Source organism: Podospora pseudocomata, chromosome 4 (assembly GCF_035222375.1).
Source record: "Podospora pseudocomata strain CBS 415.72m chromosome 4, whole genome shotgun sequence".
Lineage (NCBI taxonomy): Eukaryota > Fungi > Ascomycota > Sordariomycetes > Sordariales > Podosporaceae > Podospora > Podospora pseudocomata.
Window position 1 is genome coordinate 1,419,405 of NC_085888.1, and position 26,561 is coordinate 1,445,965.

At 51.9% G+C, this 26,561-nt stretch overlaps 10 protein-coding genes across 10 annotated transcripts; 4 read left to right on the top strand and 6 right to left on the bottom strand.

Annotated features, from left to right (window-relative positions):
• The first annotated feature begins 813 nt into the window (after window positions 1-813).
• On the top strand, window positions 814-3,579 carry QC762_403790 (uncharacterized protein). Its single transcript, XM_062889836.1, has 8 exons — window positions 814-1,348; window positions 1,416-1,496; window positions 1,558-1,610; window positions 1,679-1,936; window positions 2,006-2,664; window positions 2,728-2,886; window positions 2,951-3,219; window positions 3,294-3,579. Exons 1-8 carry the CDS (start codon window positions 1,088-1,090, stop codon window positions 3,333-3,335), a joined length of 1,782 nt encoding a protein of 593 aa, XP_062743407.1. The 5' UTR covers window positions 814-1,087; the 3' UTR covers window positions 3,336-3,579.
• Window positions 3,580-3,833: 254 nt separating this feature from the next.
• On the bottom strand, window positions 3,834-4,826 carry QC762_403780 (uncharacterized protein; the record flags this gene model as incomplete). The annotated part of the gene is made up of 1 exon (XM_062889835.1): window positions 3,834-4,826. The coding sequence occupies one exon, from the start codon at window positions 4,824-4,826 to the stop codon at window positions 3,834-3,836; it is 993 nt and encodes a 330-aa protein (XP_062743408.1).
• Window positions 4,827-5,181: 355 nt separating this feature from the next.
• Window positions 5,182-6,555, bottom strand: QC762_403775 (uncharacterized protein). The gene is made up of 2 exons (XM_062889834.1): window positions 6,204-6,555; window positions 5,182-6,144 (listed from the first exon to the last, which is right to left on the bottom strand). Exons 1-2 carry the CDS (start codon window positions 6,493-6,495, stop codon window positions 5,324-5,326), a joined length of 1,113 nt encoding a protein of 370 aa, XP_062743409.1. The 5' UTR covers window positions 6,496-6,555; the 3' UTR covers window positions 5,182-5,323.
• Window positions 6,556-6,935: 380 nt separating this feature from the next.
• On the bottom strand, window positions 6,936-7,974 carry QC762_0065570 (uncharacterized protein; the record flags this gene model as incomplete). The annotated part of the gene is given in 3 exon segments (XM_062883672.1): window positions 6,936-6,957; window positions 6,966-7,654; window positions 7,725-7,974. Coding segments are annotated over 2 exon segments (867 nt in total). The 3' UTR covers window positions 6,936-6,957; window positions 6,966-7,037.
• Window positions 7,975-8,653: 679 nt separating this feature from the next.
• QC762_0065580 (uncharacterized protein) lies at window positions 8,654-10,611 on the bottom strand (the record flags this gene model as incomplete). Its single annotated transcript, XM_062883673.1, has 2 exons — window positions 9,702-10,611; window positions 8,654-9,644 (listed from the first exon to the last, which is right to left on the bottom strand). The coding sequence occupies exons 1-2, from the start codon at window positions 10,253-10,255 to the stop codon at window positions 8,654-8,656; spliced, it is 1,545 nt and encodes a 514-aa protein (XP_062743411.1). The 5' UTR covers window positions 10,256-10,611.
• On the top strand, window positions 10,149-11,415 carry QC762_0065590 (uncharacterized protein; the record flags this gene model as incomplete). Its single annotated transcript, XM_062883674.1, has 4 exons — window positions 10,149-10,285; window positions 10,410-10,515; window positions 10,573-10,633; window positions 11,360-11,415. 4 exons carry the CDS (start codon window positions 10,149-10,151, stop codon window positions 11,413-11,415), a joined length of 360 nt encoding a protein of 119 aa, XP_062743412.1.
• A 1,821-nt stretch (window positions 11,416-13,236) lies between these two features.
• On the top strand, window positions 13,237-14,172 carry QC762_403765 (uncharacterized protein; the record flags this gene model as incomplete). Its single annotated transcript, XM_062889833.1, has 3 exons — window positions 13,237-13,393; window positions 13,453-13,764; window positions 13,823-14,172. 3 exons carry the CDS (start codon window positions 13,237-13,239, stop codon window positions 13,981-13,983), a joined length of 630 nt encoding a protein of 209 aa, XP_062743413.1. The 3' UTR covers window positions 13,984-14,172.
• Window positions 14,173-15,010: 838 nt separating this feature from the next.
• Window positions 15,011-16,540, bottom strand: QC762_403760 (uncharacterized protein). The gene is made up of 2 exons (XM_062889832.1): window positions 15,782-16,540; window positions 15,011-15,724 (listed from the first exon to the last, which is right to left on the bottom strand). Exons 1-2 carry the CDS (start codon window positions 16,126-16,128, stop codon window positions 15,265-15,267), a joined length of 807 nt encoding a protein of 268 aa, XP_062743414.1. The 5' UTR covers window positions 16,129-16,540; the 3' UTR covers window positions 15,011-15,264.
• A 631-nt stretch (window positions 16,541-17,171) lies between these two features.
• Window positions 17,172-18,130, top strand: QC762_403755 (uncharacterized protein; the record flags this gene model as incomplete). The annotated part of the gene is made up of 3 exons (XM_062889831.1): window positions 17,172-17,374; window positions 17,438-17,901; window positions 17,981-18,130. Exons 2-3 carry the CDS (start codon window positions 17,629-17,631, stop codon window positions 18,128-18,130), a joined length of 423 nt encoding a protein of 140 aa, XP_062743415.1. The 5' UTR covers window positions 17,172-17,374; window positions 17,438-17,628.
• Window positions 18,131-18,377: 247 nt separating this feature from the next.
• QC762_403750 (uncharacterized protein) lies at window positions 18,378-25,521 on the bottom strand. The gene is made up of 2 exons (XM_062889830.1): window positions 20,795-25,521; window positions 18,378-20,611 (listed from the first exon to the last, which is right to left on the bottom strand). Exons 1-2 carry the CDS (start codon window positions 21,078-21,080, stop codon window positions 18,405-18,407), a joined length of 2,493 nt encoding a protein of 830 aa, XP_062743416.1. The 5' UTR covers window positions 21,081-25,521; the 3' UTR covers window positions 18,378-18,404.
• Between the last annotated feature and the right edge of the window lie 1,040 nt (window positions 25,522-26,561).

Consider the following 26,561-nt stretch of genomic DNA (forward strand, 5'->3'; position numbering starts at 1 on the left):
TTAGTCCGGCTCCGAAGGTAGCACAGCGTATCACGACTCCACATGCAACGACATAGCTCTTTGAGAATCGCACCTTATCAGTTATCAGAGAGAACTTTTCATAAGGATCAAGTGTTGCATATCTGAACAATAGCCTGCCATCGACGCAGTTTACTTCCCACATGGGTATTCAGTTCGCCGGACATGTACCCTGATAATGTTGTAGTTAGGTAGGTCAGCACTTACACATACTGTGTGATATAATAGTGATTGTATGAGCAATTATGCATGTCAGCTTGCCATCCACCGGGACCCTGACTGCGATTCGCCCGGGTTCTTGCCGATCGTCCCACGGTCTTCAGCAGCTGAATATTTACCTACATAATATATTATGGCTTCGCCCCCTTGAATGCTCGGGCCTTACACTCAGTCCTTGGGTGTTACCTACTCATGGATGCCTGTGAAAGGGCTACAGAAGGTTATGCAAGGTTGATGCACACATAAACAATATGCAAACAAAAGGCGGTGGTCAGTACTTCGGTCATTACCTGCGCGCTTTGCTGGTCCATGCCTACCATTGAGCAGTCATAGTTATCGAAGATTAATGAACCTAAAAGCTATCCCTTATTACATGTTGCGAGTAATCACATATCGAGGAATCACTTAGCACTGAGCTGTCAATCGAAATCCTTATCTGGGTCCGGTTTCAGTTCTTTATCTGTGGTTACATGTCGGGAATCCCTTATGTCCGGATTAATAATGGACAATTTGCGTTTCGGACTTTAGAGCTACTTGCCTTGTTGCGAGCGACTGGAACTTTGTTTTGCTCTGTCAGAGATCGTCCCATTCCTTGCCAATTTCGTTGAATGAGATGCAACAGAGTAATATACTTGAGAAGCGATTGGCCCTCTGCTCAGACCAACACTCATATCCCTCACATAATCTTGCAGACCGTGAAGCCTTACTGGCAGAAGATGGCATCCTGCCATCGCAGCCTCAGCCGAGATTTTTCGGCCCTTGAAGCCAACATAAATCAGGAACAGTTTCCATTTCCTGCTTTGTGGCCCCTGATGCCTTTTTGTTGGTGGTTCACCGCTTCTTTCTATGCATGATTACTACGTGTCGTTCCTTAACAAGGAAAGGTGAAGTCCCAATCAGCTCGCCGTTCGTTTCGACTTGCCACTATCCGTCTCCTACCCTACCACACCTCATGGACGATCCAACTCCCGCCAACAACACGGAAATTGCTGCTTTGGGGAATGGGAGAGATATGGAGAAAGTGGAGAAATCCTCCCCTTCTCGTTCCTCATCCCCTCAGCAAGCTTTGACTGCAGAAGATGAGCCGCAACGAAAAATAACCGGTGCCCGCGTGTGTTTACCTACATGACCCTGGTCGCAGCTGCTGGCAAGACGTCACCGTACTGACAATTGGGCAGTGGGCAGCTTTTGTTATCAGCACCTTGACGGCTATCTTCGTCTACTCGTTGGACAACACTATCGTTGCCAACATCATTCCGGTACATATTTCACCATTGTGTTCCCATAAACCATCTCCTACTGACTCGTGATCGTGAAAAGGTCGTTGTTAACGATCTCAACGGAGTTGACAAGCTACCATGGCTGTCCGTCGGGTAAGCACGAGTCCGATTTCCGGCACCATTTCCTGATCCGAAGGCTGATGGTACCCCAAAACCGACAGATTTATGATCGGGGGGATGGCAACTATCCTCCCATTCGGAAGACTTTACACAATGTATGATTCCAAATGGGTTTACATCATATCTTTTGTCTTCTTCCTCGCCGGCTCGGCACTTTGCGGCGCAGCACCAAACATTGATGCTGAAATCATTGGTCGTGTCATGGCCGGTGCCGGTGGGAACGGGATGTATGTCGGTCTTCAGGTACTCATGTCTATGCATACTACGGATAAGGAGCGTCCCACATACCTTAGCTACGTGTAAGTATGCGCTGCTCAATGGCCTCATTTGCTATCATCCATACTGACATGGTCGACTGGCGCATTTAGCGGAGGCACCTGGGGCGTAGGAACCGTTTGTGGTCCAGCTGTCGGAGGCGCCTTCTCGTTGTACAACTGGCGATGGGGGTTCTACATCAATCTCCTTTTCGGGGCTATCCTTCTGCCTACCTATCTCTTCGTCATCCCCTCGGCCAACCCGTTGCCGAACAAAAAGCAGTCTGAAAAGCTCGCTCTCATGGACTGGGTTGGCGTCATCATCAGCATTGGCGCCATGGCAACCATCGTCATGGCTATCAATCTAGGCGGAGTGCAATTCCCCTGGAACAGTGGCTCGATCGTCGCATTATTCGTCGTCAGCGGTGTTCTTTGGATCGCATTCGCTCTCCAGCAGTCGTTTTGTCTCTTCACGACGGAGCATAAACGTCTGTTTCCTGTGCCCATGCTGAAGCAGAAGATGCCGGTATTGCTTTTCATTGCCTGCGCTGGCGGCTCTGCGGCTTGCTACATGTCTACATACTGGATTCCCATCTACTTCCAGTTTTCCAAGGGAGACTCAGCAATCTATACGGCTCTTCGACTGCTGCCATTCATCCTCGCGCTTATCACGATAATGCCCGTGAGTGGACACCTGATAAGCAGATGGGGTTGGTATAAACCTTGGTTCGTAGGAGGAAGTGCTTTGACTCTTATCACAGCTGCACTCATGGGTAAGTTCCAGCCATCTGTGACATTCCTTTGACCAACGCTTTGGTGTCTAACGCGATATCTAGCCCACTACATCAATGGGGGCACACCGGTTGGTGCCTTTTATGTCATCGAGCTGTTCTTGGCCTTTGGAATTGGCGCCTATGCACAAAATGCATTTGCCGTCGTTCAGTCAGTTGTCGCCCCCAAAGACGCACCCTATGGGCTCGCCCTCATGCTCGTTGGTAAGCTTCATCATCATACAAACCTTTCTGATTACTTTGCCCTTCATGACTGACATTATTGTAGGGCAACTGACGGGAATCACGTTTGGTCTCTCCATCAGTGGTGCCGTATTCATCAACACAGCAACAAGCGGACTTCATGATGCGCTACCACAGATTCCCGTCGAGGAGTTGTCGCATGTCGTTGCTGGAGCTAGCAACCAGGTCTTTGAGTCATTGTCACTCGAGCAACGATCACGCGCCCTCGAGATTATTGTCCAGTCCTGGAATAAGACTTTCATCTGTGTTTACGTCGCTGCTGCAGCCAGTTTAATTTCGTCGGTATTCTTCAAGGTAAGCGAGCACTTGAAGGCAGTTTGGGGAGAAGTCATGAGACACAAGAGCTGACTCAAAACTACTTCATCCAGAACACCAAAGCCAATGTCAACACCGCCGCTGTGGTTCTATGAGCGGGTGTGGGAGAAGAACGTGATCATTGGGCCAGACCAGAAGTCAGTCCTGGGCTTCAAGTTGAATCTGTCGAGGATTGTGGTCAGAAAAGAAGGTGCACAGATAGGTTGTTCCGTATTGCCACCAAGACACTGTTGTGTGGGATGATTTTACAGTGCTACAGGAAAAGCAATTTGTGTTAGAAACTTAGACTGTTTAATAGAATTATCATGCCAAATCGTCCTTGGATCCCCTGAGCCCCTGAATCACTTGTGCCAAGCCGCTAATTCCAAGGCCGCCCCCCTTTCCAGCGTCCCAGTTGCCAGAGACGAGATGATTTTGCGAATTACAAGTGTATTGCAGCATACTTCAAGAACCAGGGGATTGATTGTGACTGATTCAGAGATAATCGACCTCACACACATAAAGAGTGGATGTCCACAAACAACGCGCCTTCAGCCTGCCACAACGATGATTTTCCACCGCTTTCCCATGGGCTACCTCATTCTCCCCTAGACTTAATACTCAAACTTCTGCCCAACCAACTCCTCACTCAGTCTCCAGCACCTATCCACCCCCCCCTTATCATACACCGCATGTCTCGCAACAGGTTCCACAACCTCTCCATTCTGCAAGTACGCCGGCCCTCGCCCTGCCAAATCCGGATCCAGCGCAGCAATAAGAGGCGTAGCACCAATCTGCTCATACGTCTTGAACCGCGGCTCATCGCCAACAGTGAAGCTAAACTCCTGACCTGTGTTACGCTTGGTGGTGGGCAAAACATCGCTGTAATCATCCATCACCAAGTGTGACCCAAGTTTAGTATCAAGATTAGACCCCGGGTGGCAAGCAAAAGCCACCACACCGCGGTTCTTCAGCCGGTCTGTCAAACCATACGCAAACAGGATCTGCGCTGTCTTGGCCTGGCCGTAACCTGTCCACATGTCGTAGGTTTTGCCGTCGCAGAAGGAGACGTCGTCAAAGCGGACAGGGGAGATTTGGTACCCTACGCTGGTGAGGTTGATGACGCGGGCTCCGTAGGGGCTCTTGGCACCGGTGAGAAGGGCGGGGGTGAGAAGGTTCGTCAGGAGGAAGTGTCCGACATGGTTGACGGACATTTGCATTTCTATGCCTTGCTTGTCGAGGGTGTATTTCTTGAGGGCCATGTTTCCGGCGCTGTTGATGAGAACGTCGATTTTGGATTTGGTAGCTGCCAGGATTTCCTGTGCCGCACGGCGGACTGAGTCATGGTTGGAGAGGTCGAGTTGGATAAATGTTGTTTTGACTGATGGGTCTTGTTCCCGGATGGCTGCGATCACCGGGTGGACGTTTTCAGCGGTGCGGGAGGCGATCAGAAGGTGAGCTGGTGATGCTTTGGCGAGTTCGATGGCGATTGAGCTCCCGATACTAGGTTGGCCGGCACCGGTGATGACGAAGGTGCGTCCTTTGACTTGGGGAGCAAAGGCTGCAACGGCTTGCTCGCTGGTGACAGTGCTAGCAAAGACAGTCATGCTGAGAGATACAAGTTAAGGGCGGGTTCCAGGTTTGCTGTAGTAATTCGGTGCCACAGAACGCTAGGGGTTGCAAACTAGAGACATATTACATATCTGTGGTTTAAAACCGCAGACCATTCTGGATCCGGCAATAAAGGCCATGCCTGCATTGCCGGATGCCTTGATGTGGCGAAACCACTGTTGGGTGCCTGTAGAATTGATGCTGTGCATCACTGAACCGAGTGTTGGACCGAAACTATTCGGCTTCCCTTCATTGTACCTGACCGTTACCTAGCTCCCTGGCCTTTCAAAGCTGGGCCGTGTCTGAGTAAAGCTTGGGTAGCAGATAATGAAGGCTCGGACAACATAATCTCAACCGGGCACTTGGATGGTATCTACCTATTTCCGTAGGTATCTGTCTAGACTGATTAGGCAATAGTACCTTAGCAATTCCACATACATATACTATTCCTACGGCCTAAAGGCCAGATATCTTGCCTTTTGAAGAAATGTTATTACCTAGATCCGGCAAGCCTCTCTCTTGCAGTAACTTTGCATTCCAAGCTTGAAAACATATTCATTACATCAATACCTAGCCTAGCCCCATTCTCCAGTTGACAACAGTGTTTGAAAGTGAAGTTGGCACCACAAAAAGAATGTGGCCGGCCATTTACTGCAATCCTTTCCCTCAGTGCTTGACCTGGGAGGTTCAGACGCATGTTTCCCTTCCCCCTCTTGAGCACTTGGCTCAGCCGGCAACTCAACCACCAGGTTCTCGTATTTCTTTCCAGCAAGCTCATGTGCTGGGTAATATTTGTTCGCGACCAGCTCATGGGCTGGGCTTTGTTAGCCGCCAGTTCATGTGTTGGTAACGAAACAAGGATAATGTTGGTGAGTTTAGCGACATCATGAGTCTCGACATCCTCGCCAGAAATGTCCGCCTGCTTAGTTTTATTCTGCCGGATCATGAAAAGCCTCGTTGTCAAGATTGCCAGTACAATGAGTACAGCAGAGCCAAATCCGACTCCTACCCCAATTCCTGTTTTCGCAGTCTGGGAAAGTTCGTTGCTGCTGTCAAGAGCCTCGTTTTCCAATGTTTCCGGCGCTGTGACTGTCCCTATTTTGGATGTCGTAGGCGTCATGGAAGATGCATCTGGGTGTGGATTGTCTTGGATATAAAACATTCCACTGTCACTTTTCCAGTTCGGGTCGTCAGATCGACGGAGCCGAAGTCTAAATTCCCGGCTGTCGAAGAGAATTGAGTTGTTGATATTGTCATGGTCCCCGATGTCCCACCACTCCTGGACGAGAAGGTCGGATGAATAGTAGATGTCCTCTATCAGCTTAAACTTTCAGCGACAGTTTGAACAACGGTTCTGGTCAACAATGACGTACTGAGCAAAGTGCCAATCAGGTCCGATCCCGAGTCCCAAGGTCCAGGTCGTAAGTGCCAAATTTCAATCGTCAAGGAATCGGAGTATGCCATCCCAACGCTCCATTCAATAAGAATTTTACTGCCGAGAGCAAAGCGTTGCGGAATCCCAGTCAAATCATCGAAAGGTGGATTGATCCACGTCACGCCCAGTGGTTCAACAGCCGACACCACATGCTGCACTAGAAATGCCAGGCTAACCGCCTGCTGAATTGGTTTGAAGAGCCGGACCCTCATGGCTTTTTTTGGAAACATAAATGGTTTACTTCGAGGATAAAGCGGAAAAGAGAAGAACCGGATGACGGAGCGATCAAGTTCACCGACGCGGGTTCCGACAATATAAGGTAGGTTGTAAAACCCTCCCTCTTTGCTTCTGAAGACCTGTTGGAGGGACCTGTACAACGGCACACGTGTAGGCGCAAGGGACCAAACAAGTGATGGAAAGTTGTGACACAATGTGTGTATGATGACAGAGTCGAATAAGAGTTTTTGAACAGGTCGCACATTGTGGTGACTTTCTGACACTTGTCACACTTTAAAGTGGGCACATGTGCCGTGTGGCTCAGTGGGCTATCAAATTAGTCTTTCCATCAAGGGACTCGACATGAAAGCATTGCATACATGTACCCTTTCGACTGACAGGTTTTACCGCCCCTGGGTTGTTCGCTCTTCTCCTCGACAAATTCCACTTCATTTGTGTATTATTTGGGTGTATACCTATCTACCTAGCTACAGCCTTCCAACCCCTATGTGTTACATGTCACCAAAACCCAACACCGCGACCATTGATTCGGCCGTCACCCTTCAAGATACCCGATTTCAGTTCCCGCCTCCACCGACGTAGGCTGAGTAGCCAACTCAGCCGCGTTGCTATGCCCATTAACGCTGTGCACAACGAAAGGGCTTGAGTAAAGCGGTGGTTTGCCAACATCATGAACCATTTCCTCATTCGGAACGCTGGCGAAATCCGCCTTGCTGTCTCTGCCCCGCCGCTTCAAGACAAATCTTGTCAGAAGAACAGACAAAGTTATCAGCAGCAGGGACCCAAGCCCAACTCCAACGCCGATGCCGACCTTCGCTGTCTGAGGCAGATCGCCGTTGTTGACTGGGGTAGAGGGATCAGACGTCGGGAAGACTGTACTGGATATCGTCGGTTGCGTCAACGTCGAAAATGTCTCTGTTGACGTCGCCGATGTCATCAGGGATGTTTGGGCTACGTCCTCCAAGATAAACGCCCGGCTCCAAAGCGAGCCATTCTCGTAACCGTACTTTTCGATCATGATATCGGCATGGTTACCGGGGGGCGGATCAGTAATAACCAGCACGAAGCGTGGGTTGTTGGCAATGGCTTTGCTGTCGATATTGTCACCCTCTCCGATGACCCACTGGAGCGTCTGTTGGTTCTGTGCGTCTTCTGAAAGCTGAAAGGTCAAAAGACTTTCTCCTGCCATCATCATGGGCTTTTATGAGTGGTAGGTACTCACGAGCTAGAATGCCAATAACATCACCATCCCTCTTCTGCGTCCACTGCCGAACTTCGAGCGTGATTTTCCGGAGTCCAGCCGCTACCCAGGTGACCTGGATCTTTTGCCCGATGGCATAGTGTTCTTGCAGATCTCGCGAGTCATATGGTGGGTTGGTGAAGCGGTCGGCCCGTGCAAGCGATGTATATAGTACCCAAAAGATAATAAACGAGACTCCCCGTGGCAAACCAAATGGGATAGCGACGTCCATCTTGGAGCTACCCAGAAGGAAAAGGAGCCACCCAGAAGGAAAAAGAGCAAAGAGCGGTAGAACAGATTGTCTGGTGGGACTGGGTTTTATATTGGTTAAATCTGGGTCGATCTTTGGCTCGGCGCTCAGCAATACACAACAGCATGGCAGTGAAGCTCTTCACAGCCAGACCAGCAGAGAGGAAGAAGATATTGAATGCTGACTTCTATCCCTGTCACGGTCTAGGCCCCGTATCATCCCGCGAAAAAGGCTCCGAAAAGTATCCAGAAATTGAAGTGGCGCTCCAAAAAAGGAATCAGACCCAATGAACAGGTGATACAACGAAGGTAGTCGACCTCCCGATACATCTGTTGTGATACACCGGGATGCAACACGAAGACCGAGTATCAGCAAGATCCCGGGAAACCCCCTGTTCTGTGTCTACCTTCAGCTGGTTGCCTTAAATCTCGAGAAAGGGTGGACCACCATCTAATCACGGATTCTGTTTCATATATCGCGTTCGCATTTTCATGAAATTTATTTGTCGATGACAATCCCTCAATCACTTCCACCAGCTTGGTATAAACAACAAATGATAGGGAATCTGTGAGAACCTTTCAAAATTTCTCCACATTACCCCGTTCAGCACAATACAGGATGTAGGTATACAAGAAGATCAATAGATGTTATCTCCAGTGGCTCATGGAGAGCGAGCCATGTTGCCCTCCGACATGTTCTTGTCCATCATATGGCCCATGGACACATAGCGTGACAGCCAGCTGACCTCACGAGCCTTGTGGCCATTGCAACCCTTGCATCCTTTGCGAGCCTGCTCAAGACCGATCATGCCGGCGCTGACACCGTTCTTCTGACCAGCGGTGGCAGCAAGGCCAGTCCAGCTCAAACGCTTGCTACCCTTCTTGGTCTGAGAGGCGGCATAGTAGTTGGACATGGCAGCAATCTCCCGTTTCTCGGCGCAGTCGCGATCGATCATCATGTTGCTGTCCATGGAGCTAGGAGTGCCCGAGGAAGCACCCATCGACATTTGGGCAGAGAACATCATCATCATGTAGTCCTCCATCATCAGGCCGGAGCACATCATCTGCATGTTCATGGCGTCTTGGCTCATCTTGCCCATAGACATAGCCTTCTTGTTGTCCATGATGAAGACGCCGCCGCAGAAACGACCGCTCATGTTTTGGCGCACGCTCTCAAGAACACCCATTTGAGCGAAAGGATCAGTCGTCATGGCGAAGTGCTCCATGTGAACTCCCTTGCGGTCATTCATCATCATGTCCATTGACTGGTGGTGGGCAGGCTCGCTATCCATGGTGGATTCACCACGGGGCATCATGAACTCGCAGGCAGCGGCACCGAAGGAGTAGATCTCGAGCTTGCACATCTTCTCAGCGGGCAGGTCGGAGCAGAGCTGAGCCATGGCCTGGGAGACGAGGACGGCACTATCGTTGTGGCAAAGGACGACGCAGCGGTGTATAGAGTCGTCGAGGAGAGCAGTGCGCATCTGGGCGTAGAGGTTTCTGCGGACTTGGCTGGGCATCACCATGCAACGCTGGAGCATCATGAACATCATGTCGAAGGGCATACCCCAGGTGGGCATGCAGATGCACATCATGGGACGGTTAAACATGCGAGAGAGCATAGGAAGGGCTTGTTGGTGGCAGTGGCGAGAGCTTGTATCGATTAGTTGTGGTCTCTAAACACACCAGGCAAAGAATGAGAGGACATACCTCATACCCATCCCGCCCATGAACATCCACTTTTCATTGTCCATCTCCGGGCCCATCATCCAGCCATCAGACTCCATGGCGCACATGTGCATCTGCTCTTTGCCGTTGAGCATCCAGCACATGCCCATGACCATCAAGGCACAGGTGCACATCCATATGGCGAACATGGCACCAGGCATCATCATCCAGAGCGGGACAGCCATAACCATCATGCACATCTCCATGCACGTGAGCATGGTGTGTATCATCATGTCTCCCATGTCGGCCCAGGACATATGCTTGCGCTGGGTGAGCATGGCCCAGCACATGTTGGGCATCATTCGCATCATCTGCATTATTTCCTGCCACATCATTGACCACATTGGCTGCTGAGATCGAGGGGTGGTACCGCAGGCGCCATCGCAAAGTGGTGGGATGTAGGTGACGGGGGTAGCCATCATCGACTTCATGGCGGCGGGCTTCATGTTCTTGTTGGCCATCATGGGCATGATGTTGGGGCATGAACCCGTTGTTGGTGAAACCACAGGAGATTCAGGTGGCGAGAATCGGCGCATGACCTTAAGGGCGAGTAAAACGAATGTGGTGTAAGGAGCGTGGTGGTGAGGCAACGAACATGATGGCGCAATCTGTGATGAGCGACTCGTTATAACTTTACGGCAACGCGTCTTGGTGATTTGGCCCACTTGTTTTTTCCTCCATTCCAAACAGTGAATTCCCTGAGCCGTGCAGCAGTCGCAAGAGAGACGGACAGATAACGACCACCTGGCATTCCAGGGTAGCCATCATCTGGCGGGCAAGCAACGTTAGCAAAAATGTAGGCAATTTCCAGTCTGCTTGTTCCAAGTTCCTAAGCGTGTTGACTTATCAGTAGTCGCGTACCTTTCCTGAGAAAGACGAGGCGCGTCTGGACCCGACAGAGCAGACCAAGCCAAGTAAGGGAGAGAACGCGGGGGTAAAATTGTTCAATAGGTCAAGATAAGTAAAATATGAGCCAACTTTAACTGCTCTTGAAACAATGACAGACATTCCGTTCTGCAGAGCTGACATCCTTTTTGATCAGAGTAATAGTGGTCAGACCCCCACGTCGACCACACTGTCAAAGAAGTTGCATGTTTCCAAAGTCGGTCGTCCCAGAGCCGTTCCTTCCTCTACTTCACAGTCGACAGGTCTCCCTTCTTGCCCAAAGTGACACACACGGGACTTGACAACTTCCGAGCCGGAGACACTGACCCAGAGTCTCCACCGACCTCTGGAGGGGTTTTCTTCTGTCAGTCTCCCACCCCTAGGGACATCATCCCGCCCTCCCCCTCACGGCGCCTGAACTCATCAAGACGAGTCTTAGAGGCCCGTGCTCGCTCGTCACAGAGGAGTAGGTGATAGCTTCAACCATTACCGGAAACCGTTCTTGGATTTCACCAGCTAATTACTGAAGTTTGTGAACACCGCGGGGATTTTCTCCCCTTCTGCGCGATCCCATCGAGCAACAGCTCTCCTCTCTGACACAGCCGACAGGTCACGTATTCTGCTGGGCATCGTCATATATATTCTATCGCCCTCAGTGTTGCCCATGATATCCGCCGCTTGTGCTTAGATGATGATGGCACCGTAACATAGCGCTTCTCCGCTCAATTCCGCCTGTCAACGAGACACATTTACAGTGCTGTCGGAAGTGTTTGGCGTAATGCTTCACTTTTACCATCGGACGATGCGCTGATCTTCTCTGTTTTGGGACAACTGCAGCAACAACACGGCCTCAGGGCTCGCTAGAGAAGTGTCACCCTCCAGCAGAGCAAAAGGACACCGACTTGCATGGGAGATGAGAATCTCCGGTGCCACAACATGCCCCATATATGAACCAACTCCTCAGCCGGTATTCTGGCTTCACTTGCCGCCAAATCTCCTTCGACATTCTCTTCAGCAGTCTCGCATTCAACGTGAGGTTGGTATCAAATCTCCCGGTCAGCTACCATGAGCCCTCCACTCGCTGGCGACATAGTCCGAAATGATTTCCGTCGCGACAATGGAGTGGTCCTTCCCGTCCCACAAGCTTGGGCTGGTGTTTTTTTAATTTCGGGACGCCTATATGAATCGATGCGCACGATCATACCCTGACGATCCATCCTCCCCGCAAGTTGTCACGTTATGTGCCTGTCAATCTGCATGCCGCCCTGGGTAAATCAGCCCCGCGAACGTCACATCAGCCACCAACCCTCTCCGTCCCGATCACTTATACGTTCCCGGGGAGAACAGGAGGTCTCTTCCGTAATCATATTGACGTGTCTAGCAGCGCTTCTCTTTCGTGCAGTCCGGCAGGCTCTCCACCCCTGTGCCCTCCTTTTCCGGCCGGTCGTGGCGAGATCTCTGTGCTATGTCAGTTCGCAGCGGAACGGTGTGGCTGCTACCCAGGTTTTTCTCGTTGATTTTCATGTTGATCAGGAACAGATATTTCCCGCACAAATGATTTTCTGGTATCCCATGCGACCACCTCTAGCTGTTGGATTTGTTCAAATCACTTCTATGCTTTATCGGAAAATAAAAATCGACATGGATTGCGGTTGGATCTGGCAGGAGAATCAGGCTTCATAGTCGGAGAATGGACCACCTATCCAGATTTCAGCAGCGCTCTTCAGGCTCTAATGTTGTCTCTTGACATCATTGCGTTGCATCACTCAATAACTGAGACCTCGACAGGATGTAGGTAGAGGGGCCAGGATATTGAGTTCGCTGGTTTTCTCAACGTTCCATCAACGAGACGGTGAAAAGGGGCACCAATGGGAAATTTTCTCTTGTCTCTGGTCGAACAGGACCTCCCTCTTGGCGGCTGAACACCACATCCGTGGATGTCTGATCATAAGGGCCAGCAGCCGTGGCATGTTTGTCTACCGCGGCATATAGGAGTCTGCGCATTGGGAAACCTGTTTGCCTCCACTTCATGGCATGGCTTGAGCCAATGGACGCCCGAACAACATAGCATAGTGCCTGATTCTGACTATCTGGTTACTTTGTGGTGAGTTGGTACCTACTATATGTTCATTTACTGGATTATCTATGATCAGCACGACTCTTTCCTATTCTTGCCAAGTACATGAGCGGGTGTGCTGAGGCTATCGTGAAGACCAGAGCCATCAGGAGAAGTTCAACCTCGAAGCACGAGCTACTTTATTCTCATGCCAGTTGACATCATCTCTGCCAAAAGTAGAGACCTCCGAGATGCAACTAGGACCTTGCCACAATCAACATCTCGATCCCTTCACGAAGAAAACTTGGAATAGCGTCGCAAGCAGAAACTGGAGACATCGGCTCTGCTGCCTCGAGATCAGAGACTCTATCGAACATACTGTTTCGATGGAGGTCTCTGTGGAAGAAAACCGCGCGATCAAGTCCGACGACGACGATAAATAGAGGCTTCATCTCCTCGTTTTGGACACCATTCTTCTCACCAGCAGTAGCAAGCACCAGCAGCACCAGCCTCTCTCCTGATCTCACCAACCAGCCAAACTTGATCTTTCCCAAAGACCCAAACCAAACACGAAAAATGAAGACCGCCATCTTTTCCCTCCTTGCCCTGGCCACCTCGGCTCTCGCCGGGCCCATCGTGACGGAGAGCCAGCTCTCTCCCCGCCAGCTCGAGAGCCAGGCTGATCAGCTCGACACTCTGCTTGCTCTTGTGCAGACTCATACCGGCAACATTAGTACGCCACGCCTTTCCCCTTCACATTCCACCCCTTGCTGACATTGACCACTTCACCAGACTCCACCACCGCCGCGGTCCAAGACAACCCCTCCGTCGACCAGCAAAACGCCGCCGCCGCCGCCCTCGCCCCCGACTTCAACGCCATCACCAGCGCTCTCACCTCGGCCACCACCCTCCTTGCCAAGCGCGCATGGGAGGACACTGTTATCTTTGCCCGCACCGGCGGCGATGATAAGGATGGTGGCCACGGCGGCGGCAAGGACGGCCCGAATAAGTCCTGCGCTAAAGAGTGTCTCCTTGTCAAGATTGAGCTCTTGGTTTGGGAGATTGCTTGCACGATCAAGTTGGTGATTATCAAGCTTGGGTTGGGTAAGCTTTCCCAGCTAGACCAGGAGAGGGGGGGAAGTGATGCTAACAAGGGAAATAGCTTGCGTCCTCCAGATTCTGACTCCGTTGTTGTTGGCTCTTGTTGGGTTGATCAAGGCTCTTGATAAGGTTGTGCTGGGGTTGGTGATTGTGGTTAAGGCGCTGCTGCACACTATTTTGGGGACTGTGGCTGGGGCTTTGTTGGCGCTTATTATCTGGTAAGGTGGTGCCAGAAGCTTGTGGCTGGAAGAGAGAGGTTGCTATGATGGGGTTGAAAAGTGCGGTGGATAATATGTAATACACGCTTTGCTGGTGGAAATCGAAGGGGACGGCTTGGGGTCTGGTCGGGGATGGGGGGTCGCTTTGCAGAGTTGATGATGCTGGGTGTCATATCTGTCGTTTACGCTTCGCTTCGTTGTTGTTGGGTTCTTGCTAGCTACATTATTGCAGTAGTTTACTGTCGTTAATCTCAGTCTTCTCTAATCTTGGCAGCTCGACCTGCTACAGTGACCGTGGTTGGCGATATGCCTACCTAGTATGGAAAGGCTATGGATCCATAGTCCACTCAGGTAGGAAACAGGGAAGCACCAAGGACTTGGTTGATCAGGAAACGCCCAGTACGTGTTGAGATTTGAGTAGCCACTGGCCAGCATGCCCACAGCCGTCGTCATGCCGGTCATCACCCGGCAACACCTGTCGAGGAGTAACCCCGTGATGGCAAGACAATGGGCCTATATATACCCCAAGTCTGCTCCAAGCTACCAGCGAAGTAGCTAACGTAGCTGGATTCATTGATTTGGTAGCTCAGTGATCAGTATCTGAATCCACACTGGCTGACCATCAGTATGAAAGTCCGGAGACCACCACTAGAGCTCTTCGCTTTAGGTAGTGGGTTCGATCCTTTTATAACTACTTTTTTCCTTTTCTTTCGACTTTTTTTTATATCAACACTTGCACAATTTTCCCAACAGTGAGACAACAACAACAACAACAACAACAACAACAACAACAACAACAACAACAACAACAACAACAACAACAACAACAACAACAACAACAACAACAACAACAACAACAACAACAACAACAACAACAACAACAACAACAACAACAACAACAACAACAACAACAACAACAACAACAACAACAACAACAACAACAACAACAACAACAACAACAACAACAACAACAACAACAACAACAATAACAACAACAACAACAACAACATCATCATCATCATCATCATCATCATCATCATCACCATCATCATCATCATTACAAGAGAGAGAAATGTGATTAAATACATATCATTCATTACCTGTCCAACCACTTACGTACAAGAAAAAAAAACGCCTGGGTTCAACCTGCGACCACACCGCACTGGGTATTACCTCTCTTCGCCGTCATCGTCGTTGTTCACGATCGACATACATCTCGCCAAATTGCAAGTTTTGCATGCTTTCCCTCTGCCCATTCTCCCCGTTCAAGTTACTATCCTCCCCATCACCCCTCAACCATAAACTTAGGCCCACTAACCACCACCGCCACAGCCCCCAAGTTCATCTCGGGGCTCATCTCCGGTAAATACCCCTTCAACCAGCAATTTCCTCCCACCTTGGGTAATATCGTCGTCAGGTTTGCACTAAACCCCACCCCAACACACGTGTTGTTCCGTGCTATGTTATTGTAGATCGCGCAAGCCTTTATGCAGTCTTCAAAGGTGTAGCTTGTCATCCCTGTCAAATCCACGCCTACTCCCTTGAAGTCCATCATGCAGTTCACGTCGAACGACCAGCTGTTTGTGCCCAGGGTGATGATCTGCCGAGAGAGGGCTATGCGGCCGCAGTCGAAATCCAGAAGGCCGAGGCGGGGGACGGTGATGGCTTCGGGGCCGGTGGTTTGGGTTGGGGAGGGAGGAGAGGTGATGGTTACTGTTGTGGGGAGGGGACAGAGGGAAGATTCACTGTGGTTGGTGGTTAGTGGCTCGTTAATAGGAGAGGAAGGCTGGGGGAAGAGGTACCTCCGTGCGTTGGCCACTGCTGTTGTCCCTGCTACTCCGCCGACGATTATGGCGATGAGAATCACCACCGCTAGTGCTACACTCAGGAAGAAGGTTGGTCGACGAAAGCCCCATATTGTTGGTCCGGCGTTGTTGTCCTTGTCTCTCCCTCCTTTGGTGGTGAATTCGCTGATGCCTTCCTCTTTGTTTCTCGCTGATGTCGTTGAGAACTCGTACATCCCCAAGGGGCTCTTTGGCGGCCATTTCCTCGGACTCCAAGGGCCGGGGGATTGAATTCTGAGTTGGTTCCGGCGGAAGATGTGAGAGAGGGACTTGACCGGTGGCCCGACTGCTTCTGGGGCGTCCATATTGTGTGTGAGTAATTAAGTGAATAATAAGATAGCCTTATGTTGTCGCCGGCCAGGGCGTTGTGTTGTCAAGTTGCGCGCGTGAGATGGTCACCAAATCATACGGTGTGGTGTCATGATCGAACGAGTGTGTGGGTAGAAGGAGAGAGCAAAATGAAAAACATCTCCCGTCCACATCATCCCTGGGGGGAGGTGGTGCTCGGGTAGTGTATGAATGAACTCAAAACCAGAGAGATACTCTATCAGGGGTGGGGTTTGAAAATGCCGTCTGCATTTTGTCGCGCGTGTCTCCTCTCGGGCTTCGAATGACACAGGCACACAGCATTGGGTGTGACCTGTGCCGTCCCCCAAAATCGGAACAGGAAACCCCTCAATCCTTCCAATCGTGAAATTTAAGCTTGTTGTTTTAGTGTTGTGCAGGGGGGTACGGCACGGGTGAGACTGTCACAGAAAACGGGGTTGATGTTGCATAACGAGCCGCAGATCTTTGTGTTTGATATTCCAATCACCCACAGACCCGGTCAATAAGCAAGCTCGAACCAGCGACAAGAGACGGGGTTTCTGAAAGTCCAGTTGCCGTCAACCCGGGAAGTGGATTAATGAGGAATATTGAATCCGGGAATTTGCTACTGGCTGTCCCGACGGGCAGTCCTATGTGAAAGTCATCACACCCTTGTCAACCATAGTCCCAGCTAGGTATGTACTTATGTAATCCCAACTTTATACATCAGTGATCACAGCTCTGTATAATTGCCATTACAGCTTCAAAGACAAGTTGATCAAGTGATTATGGTGCTGTTGGGCGTGCCAGAAAGGTGGCAACAGGCCGACACTGTTGAGCAAGTGGGCGGCGGCTGCTGAGTACTCCAAGGCACGTGCAAGGAGCAGAAGAATTAGCCCTGAATAAGATATTGGATGGCAACAACGACCGACTTTCTAATGAGCAGTTGCGGCTGAAATTGTGGGGATCAGGGTAGCATATCGCTCATCTGCGGAGCTGGCAGAGAAAGAGAGGTTCCCAGCTCCTTTATCTAGAGCCATTCACTTGCTCCGCCTGAGGATTCACCGAAATTTCTGATCTTTCCCACACTAACCGGCTGTTCTAAGCATCTATCAGAAGCCTGCCAAACGCTTTTCAAAGCTCCCACCGCAGCTTGAACCAAACAACCCACGCATGCTCCAAGCCAAGACCGACAAGATGTTGTCCATTCCCGCCATGCTCGCCAGTCTACTGACCTTCACCTGCGTATGATCTACCCCCTCAACAACCTTACCTCTCAACGGAGAAGCCACTAATACAATCCCACAGACCATCTACGGCTCCCCCGTCTTCTGGCCTTTCCCCTCCCATCAACAACAGCAGCAGCAACAGCAGCGCCGGCGGCTTCTCGGGCTACTAGATCGTTCCCATCCAGTGGGACCTCCCCCATTGACCCCTCCGCCCCCGATATCAGCACCAGAGTCACCGTCACCAGAACAGTCCAGGACGCCATCGCCCAGATGGAAGCCTCCCACCCTGGCTGGAACACCAGCTTTCACGCACAGCTCGTTGGCATGGGTATCACCACATCGCCCAAGGCCTCCGTCTTGACCGACGAGCCGGAGAGCTACGGATGCCTAACCGATAGAGTTTCCTTGACCTGGTCAAGGGAGATTGCCCAAGGCATTGATTACCTCCGACGGGTGTCGGGGATGGCAAAGAGCGGGCCCGGACCGGGCAACTGCGGGAGGGTGAGCTGCAATTGGAATGCGGCTATTTGGTTTTGCAACGATGTAAGTCGTTCGTCCTCACTGATAACTTGGGAGCGTTTGGTCTTTGTGACGGTGGCTGACAAATCTATAATCTTTGTAGAACAAGTACGAGAAAGAGGTTGAGTGGAACTCGATTGCAGATGGAGCGGAGTGGGTGCTGGATAGATGCACGGTAAAGCAGCAGTGGGTGGCTGGTGTGTCGACGTATACGGATGGATGGAACGTACGGGTTAGATCCGACGTGTGTTAAATCACGGCTGAGGTACCCGCAATGGTTCGAGGTTTCTGGAGAGTCCGAAAACATGGAAGAGTCAGGTCCGGCGCTGATTCAGACAATCATGATCGACAGCTTTAAGCATGTGTCTGCCTCCCAACATTACCACATTGATCGTGATATTGGGATGTTGAGGAATGTGCATACAAGATTGCTCACTACATCCATCACACCATGGTGTTAAAAGTTGTCTAAATCGCCATTTCATCTATCAAGCCATTATTGGCGCCTTACATCCTCTGATGTCCATCTATTCCAGAATGATAGCCGTCTCCAACCTCAAATCCCGACTGCTCGCCCCGATCTGAACCTTGTACTCTCCCCTCCTCATCCTCCACTGCTGCTTGACGACATCCCACACACTCAAGTCCCTTCTTGTCAACTCAAAGATCACCTTTTTTGTCTCCCCCGGCGCAAGAGGTCCAACCTTCTTGAACCCTCTCAGCTGTCTAACCGGTGTCTTCCCGTCCTTTTCAGAATTCGGCACACCGAGATAAAGCTGCGCAACCTCTGCTCCGTGCAGATCGCCAGTATTGGTGATGTGACATGTCACTACCGCCACTACATCCCACAAGTCTGGATGTCCGCCTTGAACGATTTCCTTGTTTTTCTCGGGCCACTCCCCCATGTTGGTATCGACACGGGGTTTGGCAGTGGTATGCAAGGATGAATACGAGAATGAGGTGTAGCTCAATCCAAACCCGAATTCGAATCTGGGTGTGATGCCATCTCTGTCAAAGGCTCGGTAATCGAGCAAGACACCCTCTCTGGAAAAGTCATCTTCGGGAAAGTCTTCATCTTCTGCTCCTGCTGGATCGAGGACAGCGCCGTAGTCTTGCTCTGATTTGGCAATGGTGTATGGCAGGCGGCCGGATGGGTTGACGTCGCCCCAGAGAATGTCAACCAGACTGTTGCCGGATTCTTGGCCTGGTAGGCCGGCCATGACGACGGCTGTTACGTTGGGGTGGGTGATGAATGCTTCGACTAAGCGGATGCTGGTGGAGTGGACGATGACGATGGTGTTGCTGCACCAGCTGGCTACGTTGAGCACGAGGTCGTCGCTGAATTTGTCGGTCAGGTTCTTTCTGTCGAATGTCTCGGATGCGTAAGAGTTGATGAAGACTGTACAGGCGTCTGCGTTGAAGTATGGCGTGGGGTTGCCAGACCAAAAGTCCCAGCGAAGAATGCCCCCTTCTTTGCGTACTCGATGCTGAATCGCCTCAAACGGGCTGACCACATACGGCGGTGTGGTACTCCCCGATCCACCCCCAGTAATCAAGGTCCCATTAAACGTCTCCCACCCATTATTCTCCTCATACCCACCCCCATACCGATCCCTGTTCGTCCACGGACTGGCCTTCACCTGAGCATCATACCCGAAAACGCAAACAAACCTCCGCTTCTTCCCCAACGGCAACGTCCCCTTCTCATTCTTCACCACCACCGTCCCCGCCGCCCCAATCTCCCTAATCAACTCCCCATGATCCTCCATCACATCCACCGCGCCATGCCTCTCCAAATTCCCCCATATCGCCCTCTCCGGATATCCCCTATCCTGGCCCAGCAGATACCACCCCGCCAACACCCTCCTCGCCATATCATCCACCCTCTCCTCACCCACACTCCCATTCCTCACCGCCTCCTCCAAACTGCTCCCCCAAAACCCCTTCCCCGGCATCACCAAATCCAACCCCGCATTCGCACTCCCCACCCCACTGACCTGCCCATCCCAATCACTAACCACAAACCCCTCAAACCCCAACTCTTGCTTCAACACCCCATTGATCAACTTGGAATTCTGACACCCATACGAGTGGTTAACCCGCTGGTAACTACACATCACCCCCCCCATCCCCTCCTTCAACCCCTCCATAAAAGGCCAAACATACACCTCATGCAACGTCCTATCATCAACCTCGGCACTAACAGCATGCCGTCCAGTATCCCAATCCAACCTCCTCCTCGTCTCCTGCTCATTTCCCACCCAGTGTTTCCCCACCGCTACCACACCCTGCTCTTGCATAGCTCTTGTCACCTTCCCAAATAACTTTCCCGCCAGATAGGGGTCTGGTCCCCCCCCTTCCCAGCTCCTGCCCCCTTTGATTATCCTGCCTATGGGCCCGGCGACGGGACCAAGAGCAATGTTCACACCGCGGTTGTGAAACTCCCTACCTAAGGCGCGGCCATAAAGGGACATGAGATCTGTGTCAAAGGTTGCGGCGAGATGGATACCCGCGGGAAAGGCGGAGACATATTCCTGGCCGCGGAGAGAGGCAGGGCCATCGGCTATGCAGAGGGAGGGGATGGATAGTCTGGGGATTGGGGCGGTGTTACCCACGCAAGGGCCCGCATGGCCGATGGTGAGGTTGAGTTTTTCTTGGAGGGTGAGGTTGGAGACGAGGAGGGAGGCGAGGTGGTGGGGGTGGGACCAGAGGGGGGTGGTGCCGTTGGCGGTTGCTTGGTAGGGACAGTAATGTTAGTACGAGAAAAATATATTGTTTTGAGAAAGTTGTGCCCCGGTGATCAAAGGTTGCGGCACGAGTGGGTTGGTTTGTAGTGTTGGGTTACATTGGATGTAGCTATAGGTATGTGTGGTCGATCATAATAGGGCTGATATCATAGAATAGGGGCAATACATACGGGCAGGATAAACCGGTGGACTGCGGCCATAGAATGGCAGTTCTGAAGGGGCCTTGTATGGTACAAACTCATCCCTGTGCCCTTGCTCGATGAGGATAGACTTTTGATGATTTCGAGATGTGTGCGGGTTGGCGAGGGTTTGAATGGCTGACAGCACCGAGATGGCGGCTTTCTTGGTGCTGAGCTTCCACTTTGGGGTCTTGCCAGCTGCACTTCCTCCGCCTGCAGATCGTGGGTTTGGGCCCCAGAAGCTGGTATAGCGGCCAATGTTCTTGAGACACTTCATGAGGGGCAGGATGATGTGTGTGGTGAGTTGGCGGGCTAAGATGGTAGTGTTATGCGGCTATCAATGCATGTCACAAAGCTGGGTGGCGATTCGTTAGGCTGGTACCGAGAGCAGCCAGGCAGATAGCGGCAGTGAGAAACAGGGTCACCAAGACAGCCTGACGGATGATGAACGAGTGAGATGAGTGAGATGAAATGGATGTTGTATGACAAAAAGTCCTTCTTTTTGTGAGAGTGAGATCTTTCTGACCGCCTGTTGTTTGTTGAGAGCTGCACATGGGTTGTTTGCTGCAAGGCCCGGGCCGCGGTGTGGCCATGGCGGGGTCGGTCCCGGTGCGCTGGGTCACCAGCAGGGCATCCGTCAGCACCCAAACCTCAACTGTCGAGGGGTGTCATCCATCATCAACCATCCCATCTTTCTTTGTTCCAAGACCTCATCAGAGTGATGTATCCCATGGAGTCGAAAGCTCCCCTCATTTGGATACCGCCACACCCAAGGTAATAACCGATGTTTCATGTTGCCTAGTACCTCCAAGTTCACACTCAGATCATCCCTCACAGGTGAGTCATGAAGAAGCAAGGTATGCCCATGCTTTATTTGCAGCTTCAATATAGCTTCATGTGACACCAAACCATCCCCCATCGAGCAGGTCCCTCTCTCAGCCCAACGACACACACGATGCAACTGCCCATCGGGACAAAGCAGAATTGCATCGTGGCAGCACATACACCCAAGCAACATCTTATCGCGATAAAGTGATCCCCAGTCGCCCCCATCCAATCGATCATGACCACCACCACCACCACAAGAAATATCCAGGCGCTTGCCTCGCTTTTATTTTTCTGGCCTCAATCCAATAAATCTTGGTCACAGAATGAAAAGAGTGGCAAATGAGCGAGCCCCTTGAAATAAGGACCAATCTTCAAAACACCTCAAAACCGGGTTAATCCAACCGCCATCTCGCAGAGGACCTACCGACCTACCCTATCGCATCTCGCTCCGTCCCGCCCTTCCCCCGCGGCGCCGTGGTCCAATTCCCGAAAGGCCCAGCCACAAAATGCACAACCACCCTTGAGCCATCACCAGCCGGTTTGACCACCACCACTTGATGAGAATTATCCGGGTTACTATTCATTGTCTCGGCCGGCAAGGCGGGCTCCCAGTATCATCCCCTCCCGGGGCTGGAAAGATGGGGGGAAACACACAGGAGAGCTGCTCACCCTTCTTTGTACTCTGTATCACAGATGGTGGAAAGTAGCCTTGGTGTAGAATACGAGAACGCCGAAGCATCGCGAGGCTCGCCTGATCAAGGTGAGTTTACCGAGCGGGAAGCGGTTGACGCCGTTAAGGTGCATCTGCAACACAATGCCAATGGTAATGTTAAGCTTTTGCCCATCTTCCTCGCGTCTGCGCAATCCCGTCATTCTCCCCTCACTTCTGGTCAGGCACAAATATCGATATTACCCCGCATGGGGGAAAGACGCGTCGGCGTATGGAGGGAATACCTCGCGCAAGGCGCATCCCGGGGTATAGGAACATATCAGCGCATTCTCTGGCTAATAGTGGTGCGCTTGAAGAAATTGCCTGTCACACAATAGGAATGTCGAACCCTAGCCTTGTAATCCTATCACGCAACGAGGTATGTATTGGCAAGACAGAGTCAGGTGTTGGTGTGTATGATGCCGTGGAACGGAGCACGGCCGTCGTGCCTCGCTCCCCCGTGGGACAATGGACCTCCAAGGTGAGGTGTGCAACCCGGGTCCGAGGACGGGGACGGAGGGAGGAAGAGTGTTGATGATCAATCCTTGGTAGAACTCACCGGAAATTCTGTGAGGAAAATTGTCTCCAAGCCGACATCTCCCCGTCGTTCCAAAGGCCCGAGTCCAGAACACTTCTCCGGATATTGCCCCCGGTAGTGCGAAGTAAATCGCGGAAGATCCCTTCCCTCTTCTGGTACTTCCGAGGATCCGCTATCATCTCTCTCCCCACCGCGACCCGGAAATCGTTCCAAGGCAACGGGAAAATTGCCCAGCAACCACAAGTGCCACGAGGGGAATTCCCACTGGTTTCAGCCTTGATCAGGAGCTAATTCCCAACACCCGGCATTGCAAACCTTGGAAAGCAATCGACGATTTCCACGATGTGCCGGTCATAATGACGACGACGACATTGCCGAGCGATCACGGTGGTGTCCGATATTGCGCACAGTGGAGTTTTGTTCACTTTTTTTTTGCATTTCTCAGCTCCGGGGCTTTGGCCTTGAGTGGAGAGGAAATTTACATTTTCCGCCTGTTGGGTAATGAGAAGAAGCAAAGGCGGCGCAGAAGTTGATTGCTGGATCTTTTGGTGGTGGTGGTGGTGGTGGAACAAGTCAGCCATGTCGGCGTGTTTTTCGAAATTCCTTCTGTCGGCGCCGAAGGCGAGGCTTTGTGCTGCCAGTCAAGCCCTCCGACGGCACCGCGGAGGCCCAGCCAGTGCCTTGCACTGTAACAAGTGCGATGCTGAGAAACCGTGATACCTACTGTTGGGTCTTGTGCAGGTAGCAAATGGTTTCTTTTACCATCCCTTGGTTGGGGGGCGGGGAGGGAGGCGATCGGCAGTGTTCGAAAGAATGTCCTTGTCGCAGGATGGAGCTGTTTGTTCTTCATTCAGCTCCAGCGAGATCGCGAGACATACGCTTTGATGTCTCTGCATTTTGTTGACTTGAACCCCTAATGCCCCTGCAGACTGCGCAAGCTTGCCCATTCTTTTGGCTCTTGTTCTTCTGTCGGATCTCAGGATGAAGCCAGATGATGAATTGATTGCGATATTTTGCATCACTCACAGGCCCAGGGGTGCTGAAAAATCCAGGGGGCTCTCGTGGGAGTGGAGGTTGCGTCCCCGCGGGGCCAGCCCCAATGAGGTTAAGCGTCAGGAACAGCCGTTTTATTGGATCGCGGAAGCATTGACGGACCCGTGATGGTGGGACGGATGTGCGCGGTTAACGGCCAGGGGGGGAGGGGGGCGTGAATATAGCCATCAGGGGGGAGAAGGCAGGAAGCAGCGAGAACGCTTGTCGAAGGTTGGAACACTTTTTGACTTCTGACAGCCAGTGGCTCCTGAACTGCCCCTTGGCAGATTTTGGTGATGCTCCTCATGACGGCCATCTTCGGGGCTGCTTTTGTGCCTGGCCGAGGATGCCCGGCTCACTGCCGAGGGCCCGACCGGCCGTAGCATTTCCAGACTGTTATTTCTCTGTTGTCCGAGGTCGGGTGAGGTCTGTCCGCTCTGCAACCCTCTCGTCGGCCTCGTCACATCGTGCGGAGGGAAACGAATGGGCGGGAGGCGCCAAAACGGGCTCGCTTGGCCGGTCCAATCGGGAACAGATGCTATCACCATTGGCAAGTTGAAATTGGGACCATTTCTTTGTTTTCCGACCGTGAATTCGTTTGAGGCTCTGCGTCCATGTCCGCACACCGTCACTGGATGCACTTGTCCGCCGTGCTGGCCACAGAGATCACCCCACGATCGTCTGCAGGCCTCATTCGTTTGCCTTCGGGAATTCCCACCAAGATTGACGCCATCCATCCATGGTGACCAAGATGCGGGGGTGTGCATCTTCCCTGCCCCCTTTCCCCCGCATTTTTTTGCCGCCCGGTGACAGAGACTCGAAGGAGGGATTTTGGCGGCGCAGAGTAAAGGAGAAGGATAGGTGCTGCTGCTTGGTTTGCTTTTGTCTTTTCATAGCGCCGATGCAAAGAGTTAATCGAGTTGGAGTCTTGGATCTTTTGGGTGGTTGAAGATGGTGGGGCGGTTGCGGAAGACTGCCGGAGACAATCGTCCAGTGCCACGATAGCAGCGACCAATCTGCACTCAGGATACGCTTCAGAAAAAGGGGGGTTGTATTCCGTCGTGTTCTGTTCTGGACCCTGAACATGTCTCGGAGTTCTTCTTGTAGTGACGTGAAGTGCCAATGGGAGGATTTGGCTGGAGAGTTGTATCATGAAGCTGATCCGGGGCACAGTGGGGGAGGACGCGCAAACATCAAAACCAATGCCGAATGGTGAGTGCCGGATGCCGGATCTTGTCCTCTTCTAACCAACCGCTCCAGAGTTTGCTTCCGAATTCAGCGGCAGATAGGCTGAAAAGGGGGCAATGGGCAGCGGAGAAGGGTTACAGCTTCATGCGTACCGTGCAGTGTGCCGTGGCATGTTCTGTTTCTGCCCTGGCAGCTCCTGCATCTGCGCCATGGAAACCATCACTTTCAGGGCGACGGACGAAGTGTTGAAACTAGCGTAGGCTTCGTAAGGTAGCGTGTGCCATTCACTTCTGAAGCTGGGCTGACTTGTCAACCCCATTGTCTCTTTCTTTCCACTCGGTCGGGAACACAAAGTGTGCACACAATTAAAGCGCAAAAGTTGCATGTCATGGATCCGTATGAGACTGTTCCAGGTCGACACAGGCAAGGAGGTGCTGGTTCGAGGTCATGGCAACGGGCAGCAGTTTCCCCTCACACAGCTCGAGGCACTGACCAGTCGTTTTCGTCTGTTTCCGTTTCCAAAATTTCTTCTTCATCCCCTGTTCATTTGTTGCGTGCACACCCCACTGTCCCCCACCTGAAGCTCTCACGCAGGTCCTGACCAATGAAGAGCGGTGACTGCTGTTGGTGCACGGACTCCTATGGGGCCGAACGAATCCAGGGAAAGGGGTCACAGCCAATGATGAACCCCAATTCCGGGATGTCTCGGGGTCTTAGGCACACGCCCCTCTTCGGCGGTTTTGACAGCGAGATGCTGGCCTGCCTGACTTGATCTCCACCTGCGCTGGGAGTGTGCCGTGGATGCAATCTTGCCCTGGGCCGCTGGACCTGGCTTGTCTTCTCCCAAGGTCCTGCTGCTTTTCCCCAGATCCAAAATCTCGTCAGATCCCCCCCCGTTCTAGGTTTCCAACCTCACCTCACCTGTCGACGCTTTCTTCAACTGCCGGTCCTGTTCTCGCGCCGCTCTTTTCCCTTCGCAACACGCTCGTTGATCCGCTCATTTGCCTGTCGAACCGACCACCCGCGTAGCACTCGACCGATTCCGAAGAAAGACCACACGAGACACATTCTTTTGATCCGAACTCCTCGATATCTTCTTCACATCTTGCCACCCTTCTTCAGCCCAAGCAGCTCAGCTCAGCTCAGTCCAGGGCTCAATACGAAGTACCGAAGTCAACTACTGCCGCCGGGCTATTCTGCCAGGAACCATCCACGGGAGGGTGCAGCATCAACGTGCCACTGCCGTTTAACTCCGTACCGCATGTCGATTCGATAGCCTGCGCCCGCCGCTTCACTCCTATCTTGGTCGTTTATTTCACTGGAACTGCCTCCCAACTTGTTTATGTTTCCACAGCAATCCCTTTGAACTGGTTTTTTTTGGTGGACGCTAGGCTGTTAGCTGGGAGACATCAACTCTTTTGGCCACGCTAATGGTGAGTGAGCACCTGATCAACATTCCCCCG

Bases quoted from the DNA above. Each gene is read 5' to 3' on its own strand.
- QC762_403775 (XM_062889834.1), bottom strand. From the start codon at position 6,495: ATGTTTCCAAAAAAAGCCATGAGGGTCCGGCTCTTCAAACCAATTCAG. The intron at 6,145-6,203 runs GTACGTCATTGT...TTAAGCTGATAG, and splicing joins CCTGATTGGCACTTTGCTCA to AGGACATCTACTATTCATCC.
- QC762_403790 (XM_062889836.1), top strand. From the start codon at position 1,088: ATGATTACTACGTGTCGTTCCTTAACAAGGAAAGGTGAAGTCCCAATC. The intron at 1,349-1,415 runs GTGTGTTTACCT...ACAATTGGGCAG, and splicing joins GAAAAATAACCGGTGCCCGC to TGGGCAGCTTTTGTTATCAG. The intron at 1,497-1,557 runs GTACATATTTCA...GATCGTGAAAAG, and splicing joins TCGTTGCCAACATCATTCCG to GTCGTTGTTAACGATCTCAA.
- QC762_403760 (XM_062889832.1), bottom strand. From the start codon at position 16,128: ATGGACGCCCCAGAAGCAGTCGGGCCACCGGTCAAGTCCCTCTCTCAC. The intron at 15,725-15,781 runs GTACCTCTTCCC...CACCAACCACAG, and splicing joins GCAGTGGCCAACGCACGGAG to TGAATCTTCCCTCTGTCCCC.
- QC762_403750 (XM_062889830.1), bottom strand. From the start codon at position 21,080: ATGAAGTGTCTCAAGAACATTGGCCGCTATACCAGCTTCTGGGGCCCA. The intron at 20,612-20,794 runs GTATGTATTGCC...GTCCCTACCAAG, and splicing joins TCCACCGGTTTATCCTGCCC to CAACCGCCAACGGCACCACC.